This window comes from Peromyscus eremicus, chromosome 6 (assembly GCF_949786415.1).
Source record: "Peromyscus eremicus chromosome 6, PerEre_H2_v1, whole genome shotgun sequence".
Lineage (NCBI taxonomy): Eukaryota > Metazoa > Chordata > Mammalia > Rodentia > Cricetidae > Peromyscus > Peromyscus eremicus.
Genome location: NC_081421.1, coordinates 16,342,261 through 16,363,585, shown reverse-complemented (window position 1 = coordinate 16,363,585; position 21,325 = coordinate 16,342,261). Strand labels below are relative to the sequence as shown.

Below are 21,325 nucleotides of genomic sequence, written 5' to 3'. Positions count from 1 at the left end.
ATATATATATATACACACACACACACACACACACACACACACACACACACACACACACACACACACCACTGAGGCTCTTGTTACAATACCCAACATCTTCTGGTCTCTGTGCACGTATACATTCCACCCTTAAACATACAAGTGTGCATACAATCACACAGACACATGCATACATATATAGATATATCCATAACTACACAAATCTGCTAAAAGTCTACTCAAAAGGTAAGTTAGGAATAAGTTGTAATTACAAAGATTAAAACCAAAGAACCAAAAAATCTCTACTACTGAAGCTTAGCATATAAATGCTAAGTGCATTTATCAATAGATATACTTTAGAATACCCCATGTACATGCTACAAAAATATGCCTAAAATCGACTGCTTGATTCATTAATAAAATCAACAAATTATTTATAACAAAATATGATTACTGCATTTACTAAGTAGAAATTATGTTTTGTTACTAAAACTAATTATAATTCTCGAATAAAATTTTATACACTAGAAAAAATACCTTCTTGCTCTTTTGCCTTTCCTGTCTTTAGCTGTGTCTGAATCTACAATATCTGCTCTGAGGCAGTCCAAAGTTCCTGAAAATGAAAGGTGTTCTCCAAAGTACATCCGGTAACAGAGGGGCATTGTGTCCTGTGACTGGATTCCAGTATGACTCAGAAGAGGTTTAAAAACAACCTGGAAGGCATCAAACAACCTTATTAACATAATTAACTGTTCATTGTTTACTTCTGTTCTTATTCTAGCACATAGCATCTATTATCACTAAATGAAACAAAACCAAAGGACATCATAATGGTTTTAATGAAAACAAAGATTACCTATAACTTTCCTGAAAGTAAAATCATTTAAATTACACTCACTCATGCTTTTTAAAAATTCTGCCGGGCGGTGGTGGCGCACGCCTTTAATCCCAGCACTCGGGAGGCAGAGCCAGGCGGATCTCTGTGAGTTCGAGGCCAGCCTAGACTACCAAGTGAGTTCCAGGAAAGGCGCAAAGCTAAACAGAGAAACCCTGTCTCGAAAAACAAAAAAAAACCAAAAAAACAAAACAAAACAAAACAAAATTCTATGTGTGTTTCTATTAAACAAAACTGGTACTAGGCCTTGTGGTACAAGCCTACTATCACAGCTAATAGAGAAGCTAGTCAAAATGAATGAGAATTCAAAGCCTGGGCTACAGAGTGAGTTCAAGGCCAGGCTGGGCAACTTAGTGAGATCTTATCTCAAAATAACTTTTTAAAGGGGGATGGGGCTATAGCTCAGTAATAGACACTTGCCTAGCATGAGAGATGCTATGAGTTCAATCTCCAGGAATGGAAACAAAAACAAAACAACCCAAAACCAATATATAAGGTTCACTAATAAAGTTTAACACTTCTTGTAATAACATAAAAATAGTTTACATGTTGTATTATGAACATTTATCCCATTTTAAATGATATTACTTGGCCATTTCAGTTATTTAATATGTTTTAGCACATATATTTTAAAGATTCCTTCTCTAAATGCTTATAGATATGCATTACTCTGGTCAAATCTCCAGCTAACTCAATGTCACAGAAGCAACTATATATGTCTAATAGTAGAATACCATAATACTCTATCAACCGCCCCTCTGTGGATTCAATTCCATGGATAGTTGTTAATACACACCTTTCTGATGTCTGCCTTCAAAATCACCTTACCCTGCTTCCAGCATGCCCTTTGGCTCTAAGGTTACAGTCCTTTTGCTAGCAGTAAGAATAAATTCACTGAATCTACATTTGAATTGAGTCTAAGTCTTTGTGTTTCCCAGTGGATTCAAATATGCACAATGAACTTGAATCAGGAGCTAAAAAGATTTCCCTACTCTCCCATTTAAAAAAGAAGTCCTAAAAACTACTCCAACACATAAAGTAAGCAAATGTGGTATATGTGACACAGAAGAAAAGGAAGCTAATAATTTACAAATCTCCTTTCCCCAAAATTTTTAGAGTAAAAATACATATTATGTCATTATTTCTCATTTGTGTACAAATGTCATTCCATCCCAACCCTTCTTTCTTTTGTGGGTGGCCTTCTGAACTCCTCATAAGTACATATTTACATTCAAGCCTCTTTTACTCTGACAGTTCTTAATCCCTATGTCCTACTCTCCAATTTGCCTTCTATTCATTCAAACTTAAAAAAGATATTCTAAATGATTTCACACTATTTGTCTATGATAAGTGTCAAACCCTGGGACAAATGGCTGAGATGCCTATTAATAAAGACTGTGGGATATGATAAAATTTAACTTTCTAGTCATGTTACAATTTTTAACATATAACAAGAATATCATAATCAGACTATCAATTTGATAACCTATTGGCTAATCTGCATTCATGATTAATCAATGTACTTTTTTTTTTTTTTTTTTTGGTTTTTCGAGACAGGGTTTCTCTGTGTAGCTTTGCGCCTTTCCTGGAATTCACTTGGTAGCCCAGGCTGGCCTCGAACTCACATAGATCCACCTGTCTACTTTTTAAAAGCTGTTCCTGTTCTGCATGAAGGCTTTTACCACCGGCACAGAATAGAGTTCATTTGAACTTCAGGTACCTACTGCTTAATGGTTCCTGCTCTAAGCCCTGCTGCAGGAGGTGACATCAGTATCAAGTAAAACAGGCAAGCTCACCTGTGCATCAGCAAGCTGAACAGCAGGAAAACCTTGGTTTGCTTCTTCCACACCTGCTACATCATCTTGACTAGTACTGTGCTGAGAATGTGTCCCATCCAGAGTATTCTGATCACTAGACAAGACGGTGTTGAAATCTGAGGCTGACGGTATTGTAGGAAGATTGGGTGCAACTCCTAGCATCAAAATTTCAAGAGTAAAATGTGACTCCATTTGGAAACAGGAAAACCATAAAAGAGCATAACAAGTCAAATTTAAAAACAATCTATGTTGTAGTACCCTTACTAGACCATTGATAAGGAAAAGAAAAACTAATAATATGTAATAGTAAAATTTTATAGATGTAATTTATTAATTAAAAAATGAAAATAAATATTCAGAAAATACTAGTGATCTTTATCCAGGTACTCAAGCCAGTCAGTACAAAATGTAGAATTTTATGACTGGAAAAATCTTTGAAAAGTAAATGTAGCAGGGCAAAAGCCACAGTGTTAGTTAACAGAACCACACCCAGGCTTTCCTGAGGATAAACAAAACCAAATGAACTAAGGCTCCCCCCTCCCCTCATGTTCTTTATCATGTAAGTTTCCAGACAAAGGACCCTTGAGAGAGAGAGAACGGTTCCATTCCAGTTCTCTGGTAATTTAAATTATAGCCACTCAGAACAATAGTGAAATTGAGAACCAGAAAAGATGCCAATAACTGCAGGGTGGCATCTTTCTATTGTCTTCAGTCTAGAGTCAATGCAAAGACCTAGCATGAAGCTATCAGACGACTTCAAGACTGAGGTGGGCCACACCAACAAGAGAAAGAGCTCAGTAAGCACTCACAAATCAACTATTATAGAAAATAATTTCTATATGGAAAGAATTCACATGGTTCAGACAGCTGTTTTAAAGATTCATTTTAGTGGCCTTTAGTAATCAGTACCAAAGTTTACTTCAATATTTATTAACTTGGAAATATAGGAAAAGGAAGGCTAATATACTTACACTGGATATAGCCATTACTTTCTTAGGGGAACATCCTGTCAGTTTTCTTCCTACACATGCACATTCTTTTAAAATTAATAAATGGGCCTCATTTATCTCTCTCCTTGGGGAAAAAAATCTTACTTTACTGTTCCCACAGATCTGATTATGTATTTGTTAAGTAACTACAAAGAGTATGTGAATTAATAGTTATGACGTCTCAGAGAGAGCTAGACAAATTCAAAATATTTTCTATACTATAGATACACCATGTTGTAACTACACTTTATGTTTTTTAACCTGCCTCCTTTGGTGTTATGAATGTTTAACCAACCACATAAAATGGAAGTTTTAAATTCTTTAAATCTTGTATTTGATATAGCAAGATTACCAAGTGATAGTTTAATTTACCATTTTCTGAAAGAGTCCAATTTCTACCAAATATCACTTAAACATCTGACAATTTAATTATCCTCTGAGAAACAAGATTTTGCTATAACTATGCGTGCCACTTAAGACAGTTAAGATAAAAACAACAATCGTAATACCTGTTGGAAGACTGTTATGTCCTGACTTTGTAACAGGAGATTCCTGTACCACACTTCCACGATTACCCACAGCATTTGACATCCAATTATAAAAACTCACAGACGATGGCTCAGATAACAAAGGATGTTCAGACAACATGTCAGTGGCCACTGTATTTCCTGAAAACAAAGTTTACTGAGAATAAAATTACCATATACTATAACACAGAGAATGCCACTTACATATTTTCAGAAAGTCAGATAAAAATGTCTTTGTAAATATTTTTTTAAAGATCCCTTTACTTTTATTTTATGCATATAGGTGTTCTGCCTAAGTGTGTCTGTGTACGAAGTGCATGCAGTGCCTGTGGGAGCCAGAAGAGGGAAGGCATCAGGATCCACTGGAACTGGAGTTACGATGGTTGTCACCGGCCATGTGGACACTGGGAGCAAACACGGGTCCCTCTGCAACAGCGGCTAGTGCTCTTAACTATTGAGCCATCTCTCCAGGCATTTTTAACTCTCACTTCATGAGGTTGTTAGGTGGGTTCTAAAGCATTAGTACAGAATTCATTTTTATTATCATAGGGTGATGATTCTATATTCTTTAGTCTCAGCATGTGTAGTTTGGCATTAGTCAGCACTTATTTGAAAACAAAAAGTGAAAGGCATGAAGAGAAAGTTATACTTTTATTCTAAAATATTTTTTCAAAAACAAAGTATACTAAAAAGATTAGTCATGCAACCAAAGTATATCATAAACTTTTTTCTAATTCTCCACATTAGAAAATTAATTGAAAGAATTGGTTTTTTGTTTTTCTTTTTTTTTTTTTCAAGACAGGGTTTCTTTGTGTAGCTTTGGTGCCTGTCCTGGATCTCACTCTGTAGACCAGGCTGGTCTTGAACTCACAGAGATCCACCTGGCTCTGCCTCCCGAGTGCTGGGATTAAAGGCGTGCGCCACCACTGCCCAGCCGAAAAAATTGTTTTATTTTTAATTGTGTGTGTGTGTGTGTGTGTGTGTGTGTGCGCACACATATATGTGAGTCCAGAGGTGAGACCAGGATCCACTGGAGCTAGATACCTGTTCTTGTTAGGGAGCTACTTTTCACAGCTGCACTACTTCTCTGAGGAGTGCCTTCCAGAAGGTTGTGCAGGCTTGGGAAGCTTCCAGTCAGATAGCTGAGAAGGCTCTCCTTCCTTGGACTCTCCTTTACTGGCATCCCACTGCGTCCAACATGGACTGGAGAATCTGTAGCAGTGTCTCCACTGGTGTAACTCAGAGAATGATACGGATGAATGCCCTAAAAAATGAACACAGGATTTTTTTCTAACATATGTAAAACTGACTCCTGATAATTACAACCTCTCTGACAGTTGCTATTGCTGCTAGCTATCCTACCCTTTAATATAGTGATTCTGTCTACTAGGATTGTTGAGTGTCAAATATAAAAAAGCATTTTCTATAACTCTGCAGTACAATACTAAGGGCTACACATCATATTCAAGTATATTCCTTGAAGTATTTTAACAATGAATCACTAATCAGTTTCTACAGTTGAACAAGAGTCATAGAACAGAATCTCAAACAGAATACAGGAAATAAAATGCTTGTAAATATCTAAGGGGCCAGTAATCAGAGCATCAGGACTTAAGCAAGTCTTTGCTTATTGGTTTTGACTGTCAACTTGACACAGTCAAGTTGGGAAGACAGTCTAATGGGGCACTGTCAAGACTGGGCTGGCCTATGGCCCTATCTGTGGAAGACTGTTTTAACTGCTGAAAGACATGGGAACACAGCCTGCTGCAAGTGGCACCACTCCCTAGAAAAGGGGTCCTGCACAGTATAAAAGAGGACAAAGATTAGCTGAGTGCAAACAAGCAAGGATATTCTCTTTTCTTTCTTGACAGTCAATAAGATATGACTAGGTGCTTGAGTTCCTGTCCTGACTTCTCTGAAGTGATGGACTATCACGTAAATTATAAGTAAAAAACAAAACAAAAAAACAAAAAAAACAAACCCTTTCCTTTCTGTGTTGCTTAAGAGCATCTGTCATAGCAACAAAAATGAAATGAGAATACTCACCCTTCTAGCACTTTAATAATAACAAAGAGTGCATCAATCCATTACTGTGTATGTTTTAAAATTACCACTTTAACAAATAAATTAATTTAAAAGGCAATATGTACACAAAATAAAAACTTTAAAAGCATAAGAAACGTTAGTAGAAAGTTCTGTGTTCTAATTTTCTAGATCCCTTTCCCAATGTTTTTCATCTTTCTGTATTATTTATGTGCTATAAAAGCATACACACTGTGGTGGTTTGAATAAGAATAGCCACCATAGGCTCACATATTTGATTGCTTTGTTCTGCAGTTGGTGGAACAATTTGGGAAGGATTAGGAGGTGTGGCCTTGTTGGAAGAGGTGTGTTGGGGGTGGCTTTGAAGTTTCAAAAGCCCATGCCATTCCCAGTTAGCTCTCTTTTCTGCCTCATATTTGTCTTAACAAGTAAGCTCTCAGCTACTGCTCCATTACCATGCCTGCCTGCCTCCATACTTTTCACAAAGATAGTCATAGATTCTAATCCTTTGAAACTGTAAGTCCCCATTTAAATGCTTTCTTTTATAAGTTGCCTTGGTCAGGGTGTTTTTTCACAGCAGTAGAAAACTAAAACATACACACACACATACATACATACACACACACACACACACACACACACACACACACACACACACACCTATATTCTGCTATTAATTCAATCCATGTAACTCATGACATCCATAGCTGCACACAGACCTAACCCCTTTTTGGAAAGGCTTTGTGGTAGGCATTTATAATTGTACATAATTTATTAACCCTCTAATGTTTAATTATTTTATATCATGTTCATTATTTTCCCATTTAGTATTGCCAAGAAAGTTCTAGAATCTATCTGATCATTATGGTCACTTCTAGAATGAGTAGTCCTTGACATGAAAAGATTTTAACTTTCACATATAATTGCCATACTGTCCTTCGAAAGTCAGGACCGTGTTCACTTCTTGTGCAACTGTGTCCTCCCAGATTGAAACATTCCATTCTTATTCCTGAAAGTAACCCAATAAAACTCACTGCTTCTCCAGGTTGGACTCTGGTAGTATCTGTACTTTGGTATGTCATACGTTCTCTATTTGGGGTGAGTAGCCATGTGTGTAGGATCTCCCCAGGACAAGGTTTATCACATAACAATATTCTAATATTGTAGGAGAATGACTGTTTTCTTAAATCTTCACCTATAATATATAATATCTATAGTAATATTTTATTTGTGTTAAAATGTTATTTGTATGTCAATAAATAAAGTTGCCCAGGGGTCAGAGCTATTAGCAAGCCATAGTAAAGCCGGGCAGTGGTGGTGTACACTTGCAATCCCAGCATTTGGTAGGCAGAGCTAGGTAAGTCTCTGTGTGTTCAGGGATACAGTCAACATTGGATACACAAGCCTTAATCTCAATACCAACCATAGAAGACCTGGAAGTCTATACAGACATGCAGTGATGAGGCGGTCATGTGGTTGGGTTTACAACCAATGAGAAGGCAGAACAGAAAGTCTATATAGAGACTTTTAACACAGGAAGTAGCTCTCTTTCGGAGAGGTAGGACCACTGCAGGAGGAAGGGCAAGGTTTTAGCTCTTAGCTCTGACCTCTTGACTTTCTTCTTTGCATTGGTTCTGTGTTTCTTATTTAATAAGACGGTTGGTTACATCTATAAATACCAAAAGTTTTAGTATGCTAACCTTTAGATAAAAATGGAAATGTCATTTTATTTTATATTTCTTTATAAGAGAACACATCTGCATATGTGTATGCATGTTTTTATGACGTATTTTATGCCTTTATCCATTTTTTTAACTTTTCTTTTTAGTATCTTGTCTTTTTCTTAATGATTAGGAAAAAACTTTTGTTGCTGTTGTTTATTTGGTAGCCCTTTTTCATGTGTATTTTATTTATAAGTTTTATTTATAAATTTAATATTTTAATGTCAAAATTATTCTATTACTGTAAATCTACATGCAGACTTCGAGTGAAAATAAAACTATTAACTAATATTTTCAGTTCTTAGGAAAGCAAACTAACAACAAAAAACCCATAATAATACAAAGTAATATATACATTTACATGTCTTAACTCAGTTATTTCTCACCATAATCCTCCAAAGGAGGTTGCTATCAAAATACCTACCTTACAAATAAGGATGCACAAATTAGTCAGTAATTTTTCAAGTTACAGAGCAGGATTAAAATGAGGGTATTGCTCTATATGCTAGTCTACTCACCTGACTATACTGTCCCTCTTACCGAGCATTCTTTAAACTTATTAAAATAATGGAGTGTAAATTAAGATCATAATTTATAAAATCCCAACCTAAGCTTTGTAATTGATAACATACAGCCTAAAAGGCTTCTCACTAAAACTGAAATGACAAGATTATCAACATTTTCAATACTGAATTTTATTATATATAATATTCAATAAGATTTTAAAAACCCCACAAAGGTTGAATAGTCTTTAATTATTAATCACTGATGATACAATTTTCATGGAAATATATACACCAAAAGTTATTAACCAAATTAATTTCAATATAAACTAGTGGAATATTTAGAGTAGGCATTTAATACATTTAATATTGAAATAAAAAAAATTAGGTCGACAATGTAAGTTTTAAATTTTAATCAAAACCAGTAATAGCCGGGCGGTGGTGGCGCACGCCTTTAATCCCAGCACTTGGGAGGCAGAGGCAGGCGGATCTCTGTGAGTTCGAGGCCAGCCTGGCCTCCAAAGCCAGTTCCAGGAAAGGCGCAAAGCTACACAGAGAAACCCTGTCTCGAAAAAAACCAAAAACCAAAAAAAAAAAAAAAAAAAAAAAAAAACCACCAGTAATACCATACCTTTATTTTTAATGCAGAGTCACTATGGGTGTGAGTTTTAGAAAGCTTCCTCATTATTTCAGCTCCAGTGACAGGTCCAGAGCTACCAGGTGGTGGCCGGTTAGCTGTTCCTTCTAGAAGCATTGTGTGTTCACTAACTGTGGCTAAAATTGTTAAAAAAAGTATAAGTTAGATATATGACTATATATTTTCTTGACAAATCAAGTAGCATTCTGATCTGTATAATTAAAATTCATCTTTTCAAACTGAAAAATATAAATTTTTATAATCTTCATATTTTTGTTTCCTTACTCTCCAACCTTAATCTGAGTTTACATCATCTACCAATATAGTGACCAAAATCCAATTCAATTACCCTCTAGAATATGCAGTGTGCCACAAATGAATACAGGTACTAAGAACAATTAGAAGGGAAGTCACTGAACTAATCAACCTCTGTGATTACTAAATTCTGTGCATACTAAATTCTGGATAATAAGCAATAAAATTCAGGCTACTTTTAATAATATGTTTATTAAAAGTAAAGTTTTAAAAATTATGCTACACAAATGTTCTGAAAGCTGTAATTTTAGGACTACCCTTTCCCCCTACTTTTAATTCTTTTTCAAAACACTTTAAGATAGTCTATCATCATAATAAAAAGTTAAAGTACAAACATACATTTCAAAAACTTCATATATAACACATTTTATTTACAGAATTGTATGCTAAGCTCAGGCTTCTAAATTTACTTAAATATCAAATATATGTAACAGATGACAAGATAAAACTCCTTTAAAAATAGATAAATGGGGCAAATACAATTTTAAAAGGCAGGTTTTTTGTTTTTTTTTAAATGAGTTTGCTATAGAAATTGTCTCTACTGGATAGATCCGAAATCTAATGTATTTCACAAAGCCAAATTATAAAATTTGTTCAATAAAAAGATTCCAAAGTCATTTGTGAATGTGAATTTATAAAATTTACAACTGCACAGTTAAACCACAGCATTTTCGAATTTGAGACAAAAAATTGAAATTATTGAATACCATGTGATCAACTATGCAACAGCTAGGATTTGCTTCTAATAATTCACTAATAGCTACAGGAAAAAGGTCTTCATTGGTATCTTTTAAAGAGGTATATTATTAATATGAAGCTATTCCTACAAGAGGCACATACCCAACCCCACACTACCAAAAAAAAAAAAAAAAAGATTACACTGAGAAAAGAGAAGCAGAAAAGTACCCTAGTCTAAAGGTACCTGCATCAAACTCAAACTCTGCGCCATCAGCACTGGTATCACTTTGAAGACCACCTCCATTATCCAGGCCAAGTCCATCTTCATGCTCCTGGTCCATAGCAGCTGGAGGTTTCAGTGGCTGAGCTGGTCGGTGTAAGCTAACTCCTTTGAAGGCAGGTGTCACCACAATGAACTTCATCCACTGCCGTGCCAAAGCAACTAATCCTTTCTTTAAAGTTACCAATGCAGGGAGTCCATCACTCTACGGTAACAATGAAGAATTTAATTAAATCTCCAAATGCCCACTTACGAGATGAAGAAACTAAAATTTAGATTTTAAATAATTTGTTCAACAATATCTAGGATTTCAAATTGACAATAAAACTTCCTACAGCTACACATACATTGCAAATGTCCCTAGAGGGTTTATGGACTTTAAAAGTTTGGGTCCCAGTGTGGCTATGTTTTTGGAAAGGGGAGGAATCTTTAAGAGGGAATCTAATGGAGATCACTGAGGACAGTGGTCTTAGAAGTCATTACAGCAGTTATGGTGAGACCTGATTAGTCTGTACATGGGCTGTTATTAAAGAGCAAGGCCACTACTTCACCTGCTTCTGGCTTCCTGTCTTGGCATTGTGATATCTCTCCTTTCTTTTTTTTTTCTCTCTCCCCCCCTCTCCCCCCTCTCTCCCCTCTCCCCCCTCTCTCTCTCCCCCCCTCTCCCCCTCTCTCTCTCCCCCCTCTCCCCTCTCCCCCCTCTCTCTCCCCCCCTCCCCCCCCCTCTCCCCCCCTCTCTCCTCTCTCTCTCTCTCTCTCTCTCTCTCTCTCTCTCTCTCTCTCTCTCTCTCACACACACACACACACACACACACACACACACACACACACACACCATGAAGCCACTGCCAAGGGATTCTGGTCCCCAGCAGAGCCACACTGATGCCAGTGATATGTTCTGGGTACTTGAGAACTGTACAAATGTCCTTTGTTCATAAATTACCAGCCCAAAGTATTTGATTAGAGTAACAGAAAATACCTGATACAGAACCCAAACTCTAAATACAGCATTATATAATTTCATCATAAAACACCACAGCTACTTCAGGTAAACATGACACTAAACACTGGGTACAAAGTCGCCTTTGTTTTCGTTATTTTAAGAACCATTTAATTGACTTTACTTTTTTGGCCCAAATGAAGATTCGAAATTACTTTTGAGCTACTTAGATGATTCACTAAGTTTAGAAGAAATAAAATTATTCACTGCAAAGATTAGTAATCTATCATGTATCTCTACTTTTAAATATTAAAATGTATTGCTGCAAATTAAATAAATCCTGGGTATAAATGGATTTGTAACTATCTTGAAAGTTAACAATGAAGATGATTACAGGAAGAAACTTTGGTTACTTTCCTATTTCAGTCTAAAAAGAAAATTGTGAATTCTCCTCAACTCTTCTTTACTGCAATTTCTCACAATGACATAAATGGTCACTTTGGCCAAAGAGCTCCATTTATAACAGGGTGGGAAAGCACACCCACTTTCTAAGGAACATCAGGTCTTCTCTTTCCTGCCTCGACACAGTGCCATCTGTACCTCTTTCTTCCTTTTACATCTTGTAGAACATCCCCTCAGGGTTAATGCCTCAAGTTTCTCTGTTCTAGTTTCTCAGACCACAACTAGGATGGGCATGTCAGGCTTACAATGTACAACTTTGTCTTAAATTTCCAGAAAGTAAAAACTATTTCAGTCTTAGATATAAACATCTTTTTAAAACCCACCACTTATCATAGACTCTTTACTTGCCTAGTGAAAGGTATGGTTGGCCATTAATAGTACTGATACATAGGTGCCTAATCTGACTAAATATTGTTGTGTATGCTCTACTACCCAGAAACCTGGAGAAGACAAGCAATGTTCTCAAACTTCTAAAACTCCAATCACAATTTGCTATTTGCTTTCCTAGGGGCAGGGATGAGTTGTGCAATTATATAGTCTCCCCTCTATTAATCACACTTTATTTTACTAAACCATTATGACTCCAGGGATTATTTCCTGGCTTGAAACTTACATGCGCTGGGCGGTGGTGGCGCACGCCTTTAATCCCAGCACTCGGGAGGCAGAGCCAGGCGGATCTCTGTGAGTTCGAGGCCAGCCTGGTCTACCAAGTGAGTTCCAGGAAAGGCGCAAAGCTACACAGAGAAACCCTGTCTCGAAAAACCAAAAAAAAAAAAAAAAAAAAAAAAAGAAACTTACACGCTTTTAGCTTCTAGGATACAACTGTCTCAGTTCTCCTATCTCTTTACTTCCCTTCTTAGCATTCAGTTTAGCTTTATCCAACCTCTCTAACCTTCTTGAAGTTAGGCATTTTTTCAGAATTCACCTTTGACTGTTTCTCATTTAATCTATCATGCTGAGAAATCCTATTTATGCTGACAGCTTCTACTAACACCTTTATACAGGTCACTCTGAGAATGTCAATCAGAGCACAATGCTATCTACTGACCTGTATTTCTGACCAAATTTCTCATCCTGTCCATCAGTACTACTGCTACAGAATAGCAGCTTCCTTAGGCTAATACTTACCAATCACATGTGGTGGTGAAGGCCTTTAATCCCAGCAATCAGGAGGCAGAGATAGGTAGGATCTGTGAGTTCGAGGCCAGCCTAGTCTACAAAGTGAGTTTCAGGAGCTATACAAAGAAACCCTCTATCAAAAAACAAAAAAAAAAATCTAGTACTAACCATTGTGGCATCATCAATGATGGAGTAATTTGCTTGGTGGAGGTAGTGATGTAGAATATTACATAGTAAACATGAAGGATTTTCTTGGAGAAAGCGAGCAACTTTTGTAAGTCTATTGTATTTACTTCTTAGAGGAAAATGTACACTTTTATTCTGAAAACCAAATAAAAACAAAAGACTTAAAATTATATGTATAAGAGATCCTATAATCAAAGATATCTAGTAATTAAGAACTTGTAGATCTGGTATCTTCCAATAACTATTATAATAGTGAATCATTTTCAGTAACCAGTGTCTGATACCTTGTATGATTAAAAGACACACCTCTAATGCTTCTGTCATTATACATCCCATAACAGCACAAATTCTCAGGGTTCCCTCAGTCTCTAATTTGTTTAAAGATGACTTGAGTTGATCAATGGGAACCAGCCATGCACCAACAGCTGGGGTTGCAGTGCTTAAAAGGTTCAGTTGCCTTTTAAAATAAAAATAAAAAAAAAAAAATGTAAGATTAAGCTTTGTATTTCAAACAATCTCCTATATCTATAGCAATTACTATTATTTTACTGAGGCAATATTTTTCTGTTTGGTCATTAACAAATTATGAACATATAAATAAGAAATGGACACTTGGAAAGGAAACAGGGGCAAATATGTCTGAAATGAAGAATAAAACAAAAGTTTTACGACAGCAAGACAAGTAAATACAGCTAAAATACTGGAAAGAAATTGGGCTAAGTAGAAAATATGTAATGTCTACAGAGAGTATCCAATGAGAAAGACAGGAAGAATAGCCACCTTAGCACTCACAGAGTATTAGATGTCAGAAAAATATTTCAGGAAGTAAATGTAAAAGAACAGTATACTGTCTGAAATAAGGACAAACTGTCAATGGACAAAACTACATTTTGAAATTTTTTACCTAGAAAATGCATGCGTAGGAGATCTCACATTGGTGGGAGCTGCAAAACTAAACCAAATTTCTTTAATGGTCAACTTCATGCTACATGAATCTGGAGGTGGTGGCATTAGAGGTAGATCTTTTTTCAAATCATCAGATTCAACTCCTTCATCCTATTTAAAAAAAAAAAAAAAAAAAAAAGCCAACAACTTAATAATGTATTCATCTTGCAGAACCACAACACAGGCTTACTAGCACAGGCTTAAAGCACAAAACCTTTTCATTGATCAGGTTCAACAGAGTATACCTTTACATAAAACCTTGAACTATGGCTACTGCTCAAAGTAACCTTCTGCTTGAGATCTAAACCCAGGGCATCCATCAGGTTTGGCAACAACGCAGCAAATGCCTTTGCTTGCTGAGCCATCTTACTAGACCCCATATACTTTTCTTTGAGAAAGAAATCTAAACCTGTAGTCCTAGATATTCTGGAGGCTTAGACAAGAGGATCTTTTAAAAGCCCAGGAGGTCAATACTAGTCTAGGCAACATAGCAAGACTGTCTCTGAAAAAACAGAAACAAAACAGCAACAAAAAAAAAGAAACCTCTATGGCTGGGGAGGCAGCTAAGTGGTAGGGCTAGCTCTTGCAAAGCATGTTACAAGGTCCTGAGTTTAATCCTTAGCATCACAAAACATAATTAAATTTGAAACGTTGCTTTTTCAAGGAGCTATGAGCCAGGCACTTGGGTGTATTAAAACACAGAACTTGACATTTAAAAAAAGGAGGGAGACTTATGCATTATTACTGCAGCAATATGCATGGTCAATAGGTGAGAGGGAAAGAACACTGAAAGAACTCTTGTTCAGTTCACAGCCACATGTGTCTGTCTTCATTCCCTTCATTAAAATTCTAACTCAATCCTCCAAGCACTTCTAAAGAACTAATAAGGAAACTGATTAACTTAAAATGTTATTTATTACTATAGTGTAGAGGTGTGAATATTAAGTGTAAGTGTCGGTACAAGAGTGCCATGGTACAAATATGAAGATCAGATGACAACTCTGTAGAGTCAGTTTTCTCCTACTATTTTTATGAAGATTCAGGAGATCAAATTTTGGTTGCTAAGCAAGCTACCTGGCAATTGGTTCTACCTGCTGAGCCATCAGGCTGTTCTGGATTGATTAACACTACAACTATGGACCAAATAAAAATAAATCCCCAGGGGCTGGGGATATGGCTTGATGGGTAACAGCATTTGCCCAGCAAGCCTGACAACCTGAGTTCGAATCATCAGAACCCACATTAAAACAAACAAACAAACAAATACTCCCCAGGCAGTACTACACGTCTATAATTTCAGTGTGTTCCAACAGGGGAATGAATGAGAGGTGGTGAAGGAGAATCTCAGGATGCTCTAATACCAGCCAATCTGGCTTACACAGCATTGAAGAAACCTGTCTCAAGGAGAAGGTGAGGGCTAATAATCAGAGGCTGTCTCTGATCTCCACATACAGGCTACATACAGCATACCTAGACCAACACACTGACATCTGTTTCTCACAACAGAGAAATAAAAATCAATAATCCTCAGGAAATGGGGTTCAGAGGTGAGTATAACCATGAATACTAGGTGCCCACAATGTATTTCTTAATGAAAGGGTGCTTTCTTAAGCTTTTTCTGTTTACTTTCAGAAGTTTAAGTGTATCTATATACATTCACTAAATTCTTGCTTGTACTAGACATTGAGTAAAGTTTTTCATATATGGTATCTGTTTCAGTCTTCAAAACTCTGTAGAGACAATGACATTACTTACTACACTATTATAACTGAAAAAAAAAACAAAAACAAAAAAAAACAGAAAAAGCTAAAAAACTTGTTAGTCCAAGGTCACCAAGCAGTTAGTGACCCAACTTCTCTACAATACAGAATTTTAAATATTTTTACTGTTACCATATCCATCACAATTAAATTCTACTACAATAAAAATAATTAACTGGGGCGGGAGGGGGGAGAACAAGGGAATCCGTGGCTGACATGTAGAACTGAATTGTATGTAAAATAAAATTAAATTAAAAAATAATTAACTGAATATAAGGTATTACTTAAAATGGTATCTAAAATAAGCAGATATTGATAAAAATATTATCTACATAAAATATTACTAATGACTTCTAAATTAATCAAAACCTAATTAATTAATCAAGCTTGCTTTTCTTAAGTTCTATAAATTCATTTATTTAACAAATATTTATTAAGTGCATACATAAGCAGGGTATTATGCTAAATACTATATTGGGCAGGAATATGCATCATATACATATTCAGAAAATATCTAGTCATAGTATATTCAACAATAAGTTACAACAACTCTCGAAGAGGAAATGACAAGGAGATATGCCTTAGAAACTCATTTTGAATTGTGTAGTTTCCTAATTCCAAACTATTAGTATCATTAGAAATTCACCAACTTGTTCATCTGAGACTGAGTTTCCATTTATGTCAGAAGAAGGACTGATTCGGTCACATGGAAGGTTATCATCAGAGACATCAGTATTGTAGCCGCTGCCCGTAGGAGAATCAGAAGAATTATTGGATGTCAGCACTCCACCCCTTTCTGTGACACTAGCCTTACCCATAATTCCAAAACTGTTATATAAAACTGCACCAGATTGTCTTCCTCCTATTAAAATGAAAGGAGTAATCTGTTAGAAAAAGAGTAGATATGTGTTTTACTGCTGTACTCTAAAATATCTGTATATAACTTCATCAAGACCAAGTTTTTAGTCACTAGCTTTTGCCCTTATCTAAAAGCATTATGCCTGTCTGACTTACTAGGTCAAAAGATATAGACATACAGACAGCCACTAGTATTTTAAGTATTTAATCGAGTCATGTAAGACTAAACCTGAAAGCCTTATAACAATTGAAATTTGCTACTTTAAAGTATTACTCATAATGGTAAAAGACTTACCTTCCTCCTTTTCTCCCCGCCTCTGTCTTATATAAGAAATAAGTATAAATAAGTAGTTTTCATTAAATGAATAATTTACATGAAATATTTACTTGTTATATGGCAAAGCTCTAAACTCTGAAAAGAATGGGATGCTCCAGTGAACTCAGGAATTTCTAAACCCTGCTGTTCTGTGATGCCCCAAGGTTTGGGACAGAAGGACTGTCTAGATGTGGAAGGACTGTCTAGATGTGGAAGGAAATATCACTGGTATAACTGGGATTGCTATCCACCAGGTACCACAATTTCTGTTGTATTATGTTGATCCAGGTTGCTACAAGTAACAACTGTTAAACACATTTCAGCAATGTTGGACAGAACTGTCTCCACTTAAGCAGAACTCAGGGTTAAAAAGAAGCTTACCTTTTATAGTTAAATTTTCAAGTCCACATTCAAACATTATCCAGCCCCATTTTTCTTGACTGGGACCTATCCGTGTTACATCTGGGATAGTTTGCTGATCTGTCTCATCTACAAAAGTAAATTCATCCAACTCTTCAAGAGTAAATAAAACTTTGGACTTCTCAAAGGGAATGGCAGTGATGGCACAGGTCCCGATGTCTATTATTAAGAGAGCACAATGAACTTTTTTAAGAAAAAAACCAGATGTTAATATTTGAGAAAATAAATCACTCACAATGGTTGTCCTAAAAAAAGTATCTTAATATTCTGCAAAGACAGAAAAATAAAATAAATAAAACACTTAAAAAAAATGCTGTCTACAAAGAAGTAAAGAAAATTCCAAAGTTAACAATGAATTTATCAATTTGTTTTTGAAAGATCAGAGTATTCTGTCAACAAAGGTAATGAACTCCTAAATAATCCAGCTTTGTGGTAAAGTACTTTAAAAAGCTTTCATCATTTACAATAAAATTATTTCAATTATGTGGCTGAAGGAAAAACACTGTTTCCTAGGAAAAGTGTAACTTTTATTAAAAGACTGCCTTATAACAACGTTTTATATAATTGCAATTTATTAGACATTGTTATGAATCCACTGTTTACAGATGCAATGTAGTAAAATGTACCTCTATTTTCCCAAACTTTTATGATTATTTAATAACTTGCATTTCTCTTTAAATTTCTTGAACTTACTTTTAATATGGGTATAAGGGGAGAAATTTATTTAATTTCATGAGTAATCTACACCCAGTGAGAAATTCATTTAATTTCATGAGTAATCTACTCCCATAGATATGAAGGCATACCCAATGGAAAGCCCAGAACACTGCACTCAGAAACCTACCTCATCTGTCTGTGGCTCTCAAATGCCATGAGACTGAGAATCTCAAACATATGTATAAACATTTACATTTGTTCTGCATTATTATGCAAATATATCTTAGAAATTCATGGAGAGTTTTGTTTGTAATGAGTGTTTATTCTGGACAGTGAGTTTCAAGTTATATGATACAATGCTTATGATCTGGCATAATGCTTAAGTGCAAACTGGTCACCACTGCAATCTACAGACATTTTACAACTCAAACTACCGTGTTTTGCCCCAGTTTTAGGGCTATAGTTTGCAGGTAGTTATAAAAAACATCTCTTGAAAGCCACAGGTCGGATGCTGTGAAGTTAGACACAAATAAGCCCTTTGCTAGATACTTTTATGCCAGCTTGACACAAGCTAAAGTTATCTGAGAGGAGGGAACCTCAATTAAGAAAATATCTCCATAAGACCAGTTGTAGGTGAGTCATGAAGAGCAAGCCAGTAAGCAGTACTCCTCCATGGCTTCTACATCAGCTCCTGCCTCCAGGTTTCTGCCCTGCTTGAGTTCTTGTTCTGGCTTCCTTTGATGATGAACTGTGATGTGAAAAAGTAAAGCAAATAAACCCTTTCTTCCCTAATTTTCTTTTTCATCAATAGTACTTCATCACAGTAATAGAAACCCTAACTAAGACAAACCCTGAGATAGGCACAGCAGTTACACTGACCTAGAGCACAGTTAGGAACTATGATGCCTACAGAACCCACAAGACAGGGAGCAGATTAAAAAACCATTTGTTCATTTGGGATTGGTTACATGCTCAATATACAGATTTTGGGGAACAATCATCCCAAATAAGACTAACAAACAAAATTTTTTAAATTCAATCTGACATTCTGAGATCTTTTCAGTTTCTAAAAAGCACTAGAGTTCCAGAAACAACAAAAAAAAAAAAAAACCAAAACCAAACCAAAATAAAACAAAACCACATATACTAAAATGGTATCTAACAGTTCTACTTTTCTCTTTCAGTTTACTAGGGATATTAAGAAAAAATATCAAAAAAAAAAAGGATTTTTCTGATTTAAAAAAAAGAGAAAGAAAAAACATCTATCTAGATTAATATTACAATTAGTTTTTAATAACACAATTTTCTTTTTTAAAAAGCTCTATATATGATGTTCTCTGTTCTATGAGCAAGAACTAGAAATTAAAAAAAAAAAAAAAAAACCAAAGCAGATGAAGTAATTCCAAATTTGGGACCTAAAACTTATTTTCCATTCTGTACAGAATATAAGTATGGGATAGTTAAATGCCCCACTGTACAAGTACTTTCTCTTCCTTATAATGTCAAATTGCTGTACTAGTCAAAGAAAAATGTTCTATTTTGGAAAATTTCACATTTACAAATGCCAAAGAAACAGAAATATTTTGAAGCCTACCTGTAGTATCAAGACCTCTAAGTTGCCCATGGACTCGATGGATATTTAACTTGGCAGCAATTTCTTTGCCTTTCTCTGCTCCAGCATTTGATCTAAGTGACCCAGATGACTGAGGCTGCATCTTGCTGGCATGAACATATCTATCAAAATTTGATATTTTACTAGGGTCTACATTATTTGAAGTCTCTTCAACCACACCTCTTAATTAAAACAGAAAAATACACAATAGTTAACATTTAAATAATGCAGTCCAATAAAAACATTTAACTAAGTTGTTTAAAAGGAAACACTGTCTAAACTAAACCAATATTAATAACATTACCTAAGTGTTTCTTGAAAATAATTATGAACAATTAAGGTAATTAGGACTTTTCACATCCAACGAACAATCATGGCTTAAATTATTAAAAATTTTTTACCTGTTCATACGAACTTGCGTAGCAATTCTGTCAAAACACAAAGCCACCAAGGAAACATGAGTCACACTTCTATTAGGAACTGTGGCTGGAGATTCTTCCACTGAGGCTTGTAACAAGCATAAGTTAACCTAAGACACAAATGTCACAGATTTCAGAATTGAAAAGTTAAAAGGTGCACTTTATACCTAAATCACAAACAAAAATGAAAAAAAAAACCTACTATTAAGAGTATATAGATATATCTGAGGGTAATGAAGAAGAAACTTAAAAGTTCTCAAAATAGTCATAATTCCTGCCAAAGAAATGCCCACTAGTGCAATAGTGGCAAAAATGTTATGGGAGTAATCAACACTTTCTGACTGGATTTAAGGCCTGATCAAGTCAGAATTCATACCTGGAATTGTTAACTGGGCCAAGAACCAGTGGCTGGGTAGGTCACAGAATCTGGGAAAAACCTACTAATATTGTTCTGCTAAATGGACACAGTACTAATGTTTTACTCATTAAAGAACTGTTTCTCTCTCTTGCTTTTTGATTAGTTGAGAGTTTTGATCATATTCTTCCTCTTCCCCAACTCTTTCCAGATCCATCCTTTCCTTCCCTAACCACCCAATTTTGTGCCTTTTTTTTAGATCCTTCAAGACCAATCTGTGCTGCTCAAATACTAGTGGATAAATGTTCTCCCACTGAGTATGGACAACTACACTTTTAAAGAAAAATTCAGAGACATTTCTTTTTGTAGTAGATGGCAATAAAGAAACTCACAATTTGTCAGCATGTAGAGAATAAGAGTGCTCATTCAGAAATAGAACATCTGTATCTTACTCTCATTCCCAAGTCTTAGGAATCAATGAGGGAAAAAAAGCCCAAAATGGTAGATAACTGTTGTGAAACTATGTTTTCTAGATATAACCAGACACTGCACACAACTAACAAAGGATATGACTTCATGCACAAGATTCGCACAAGACCAAGTCAACTCTAGCATTTATGATGCTGGCAGGTACTCTGCACACTACTGGAGAAAGGCAATCATCATTATCTCTAGGCAACCTACAACAATGATATGCCTGCAAGATGAACTGCTACAATAGTGGCACACATGTTATGGGAGTAACCAACCACTTTCTGATTGCATTTAAAGCCCACTCCATGAGATAGAACCCATACCTGATAATGTAAAAAGGACCAAGAACCTGAAACTAGAAAAGGACTAGTCATGGGACTACAGGAAAAACCTACTACTATTATTCTGCTAAAGGAAC

General features: G+C 35.6%; 1 protein-coding gene across 7 annotated transcripts in view; it reads right to left on the bottom strand.

The window, feature by feature from the left end:
- The window catches only part of Bltp1 (bridge-like lipid transfer protein family member 1), a 179,839-nt gene that overhangs the window by 79,158 nt on the left and 79,356 nt on the right, over positions 1-21,325 (bottom strand). For all 7 annotated transcript variants that reach the window (XM_059265243.1, XM_059265244.1, XM_059265247.1 and 4 more), the window contains exons 34-46: positions 20,061-20,188; positions 19,642-19,841; positions 17,352-17,549; positions 16,447-16,658; positions 13,996-14,147; positions 13,398-13,548; positions 13,074-13,226; positions 10,349-10,589; positions 9,106-9,248; positions 5,252-5,471; positions 4,190-4,348; positions 2,671-2,846; positions 517-692 (exon numbers count right to left, since the gene is read on the bottom strand). In XM_059265243.1, coding sequence (XP_059121226.1) covers positions 517-692; positions 2,671-2,846; positions 4,190-4,348; positions 5,252-5,471; positions 9,106-9,248; positions 10,349-10,589; positions 13,074-13,226; positions 13,398-13,548; positions 13,996-14,147; positions 16,447-16,658; positions 17,352-17,549; positions 19,642-19,841; positions 20,061-20,188 — 2,309 coding nt within the window. The remainder of the gene's footprint in view (positions 1-516; positions 693-2,670; positions 2,847-4,189; positions 4,349-5,251; positions 5,472-9,105; positions 9,249-10,348; positions 10,590-13,073; positions 13,227-13,397; positions 13,549-13,995; positions 14,148-16,446; positions 16,659-17,351; positions 17,550-19,641; positions 19,842-20,060; positions 20,189-21,325) is intronic.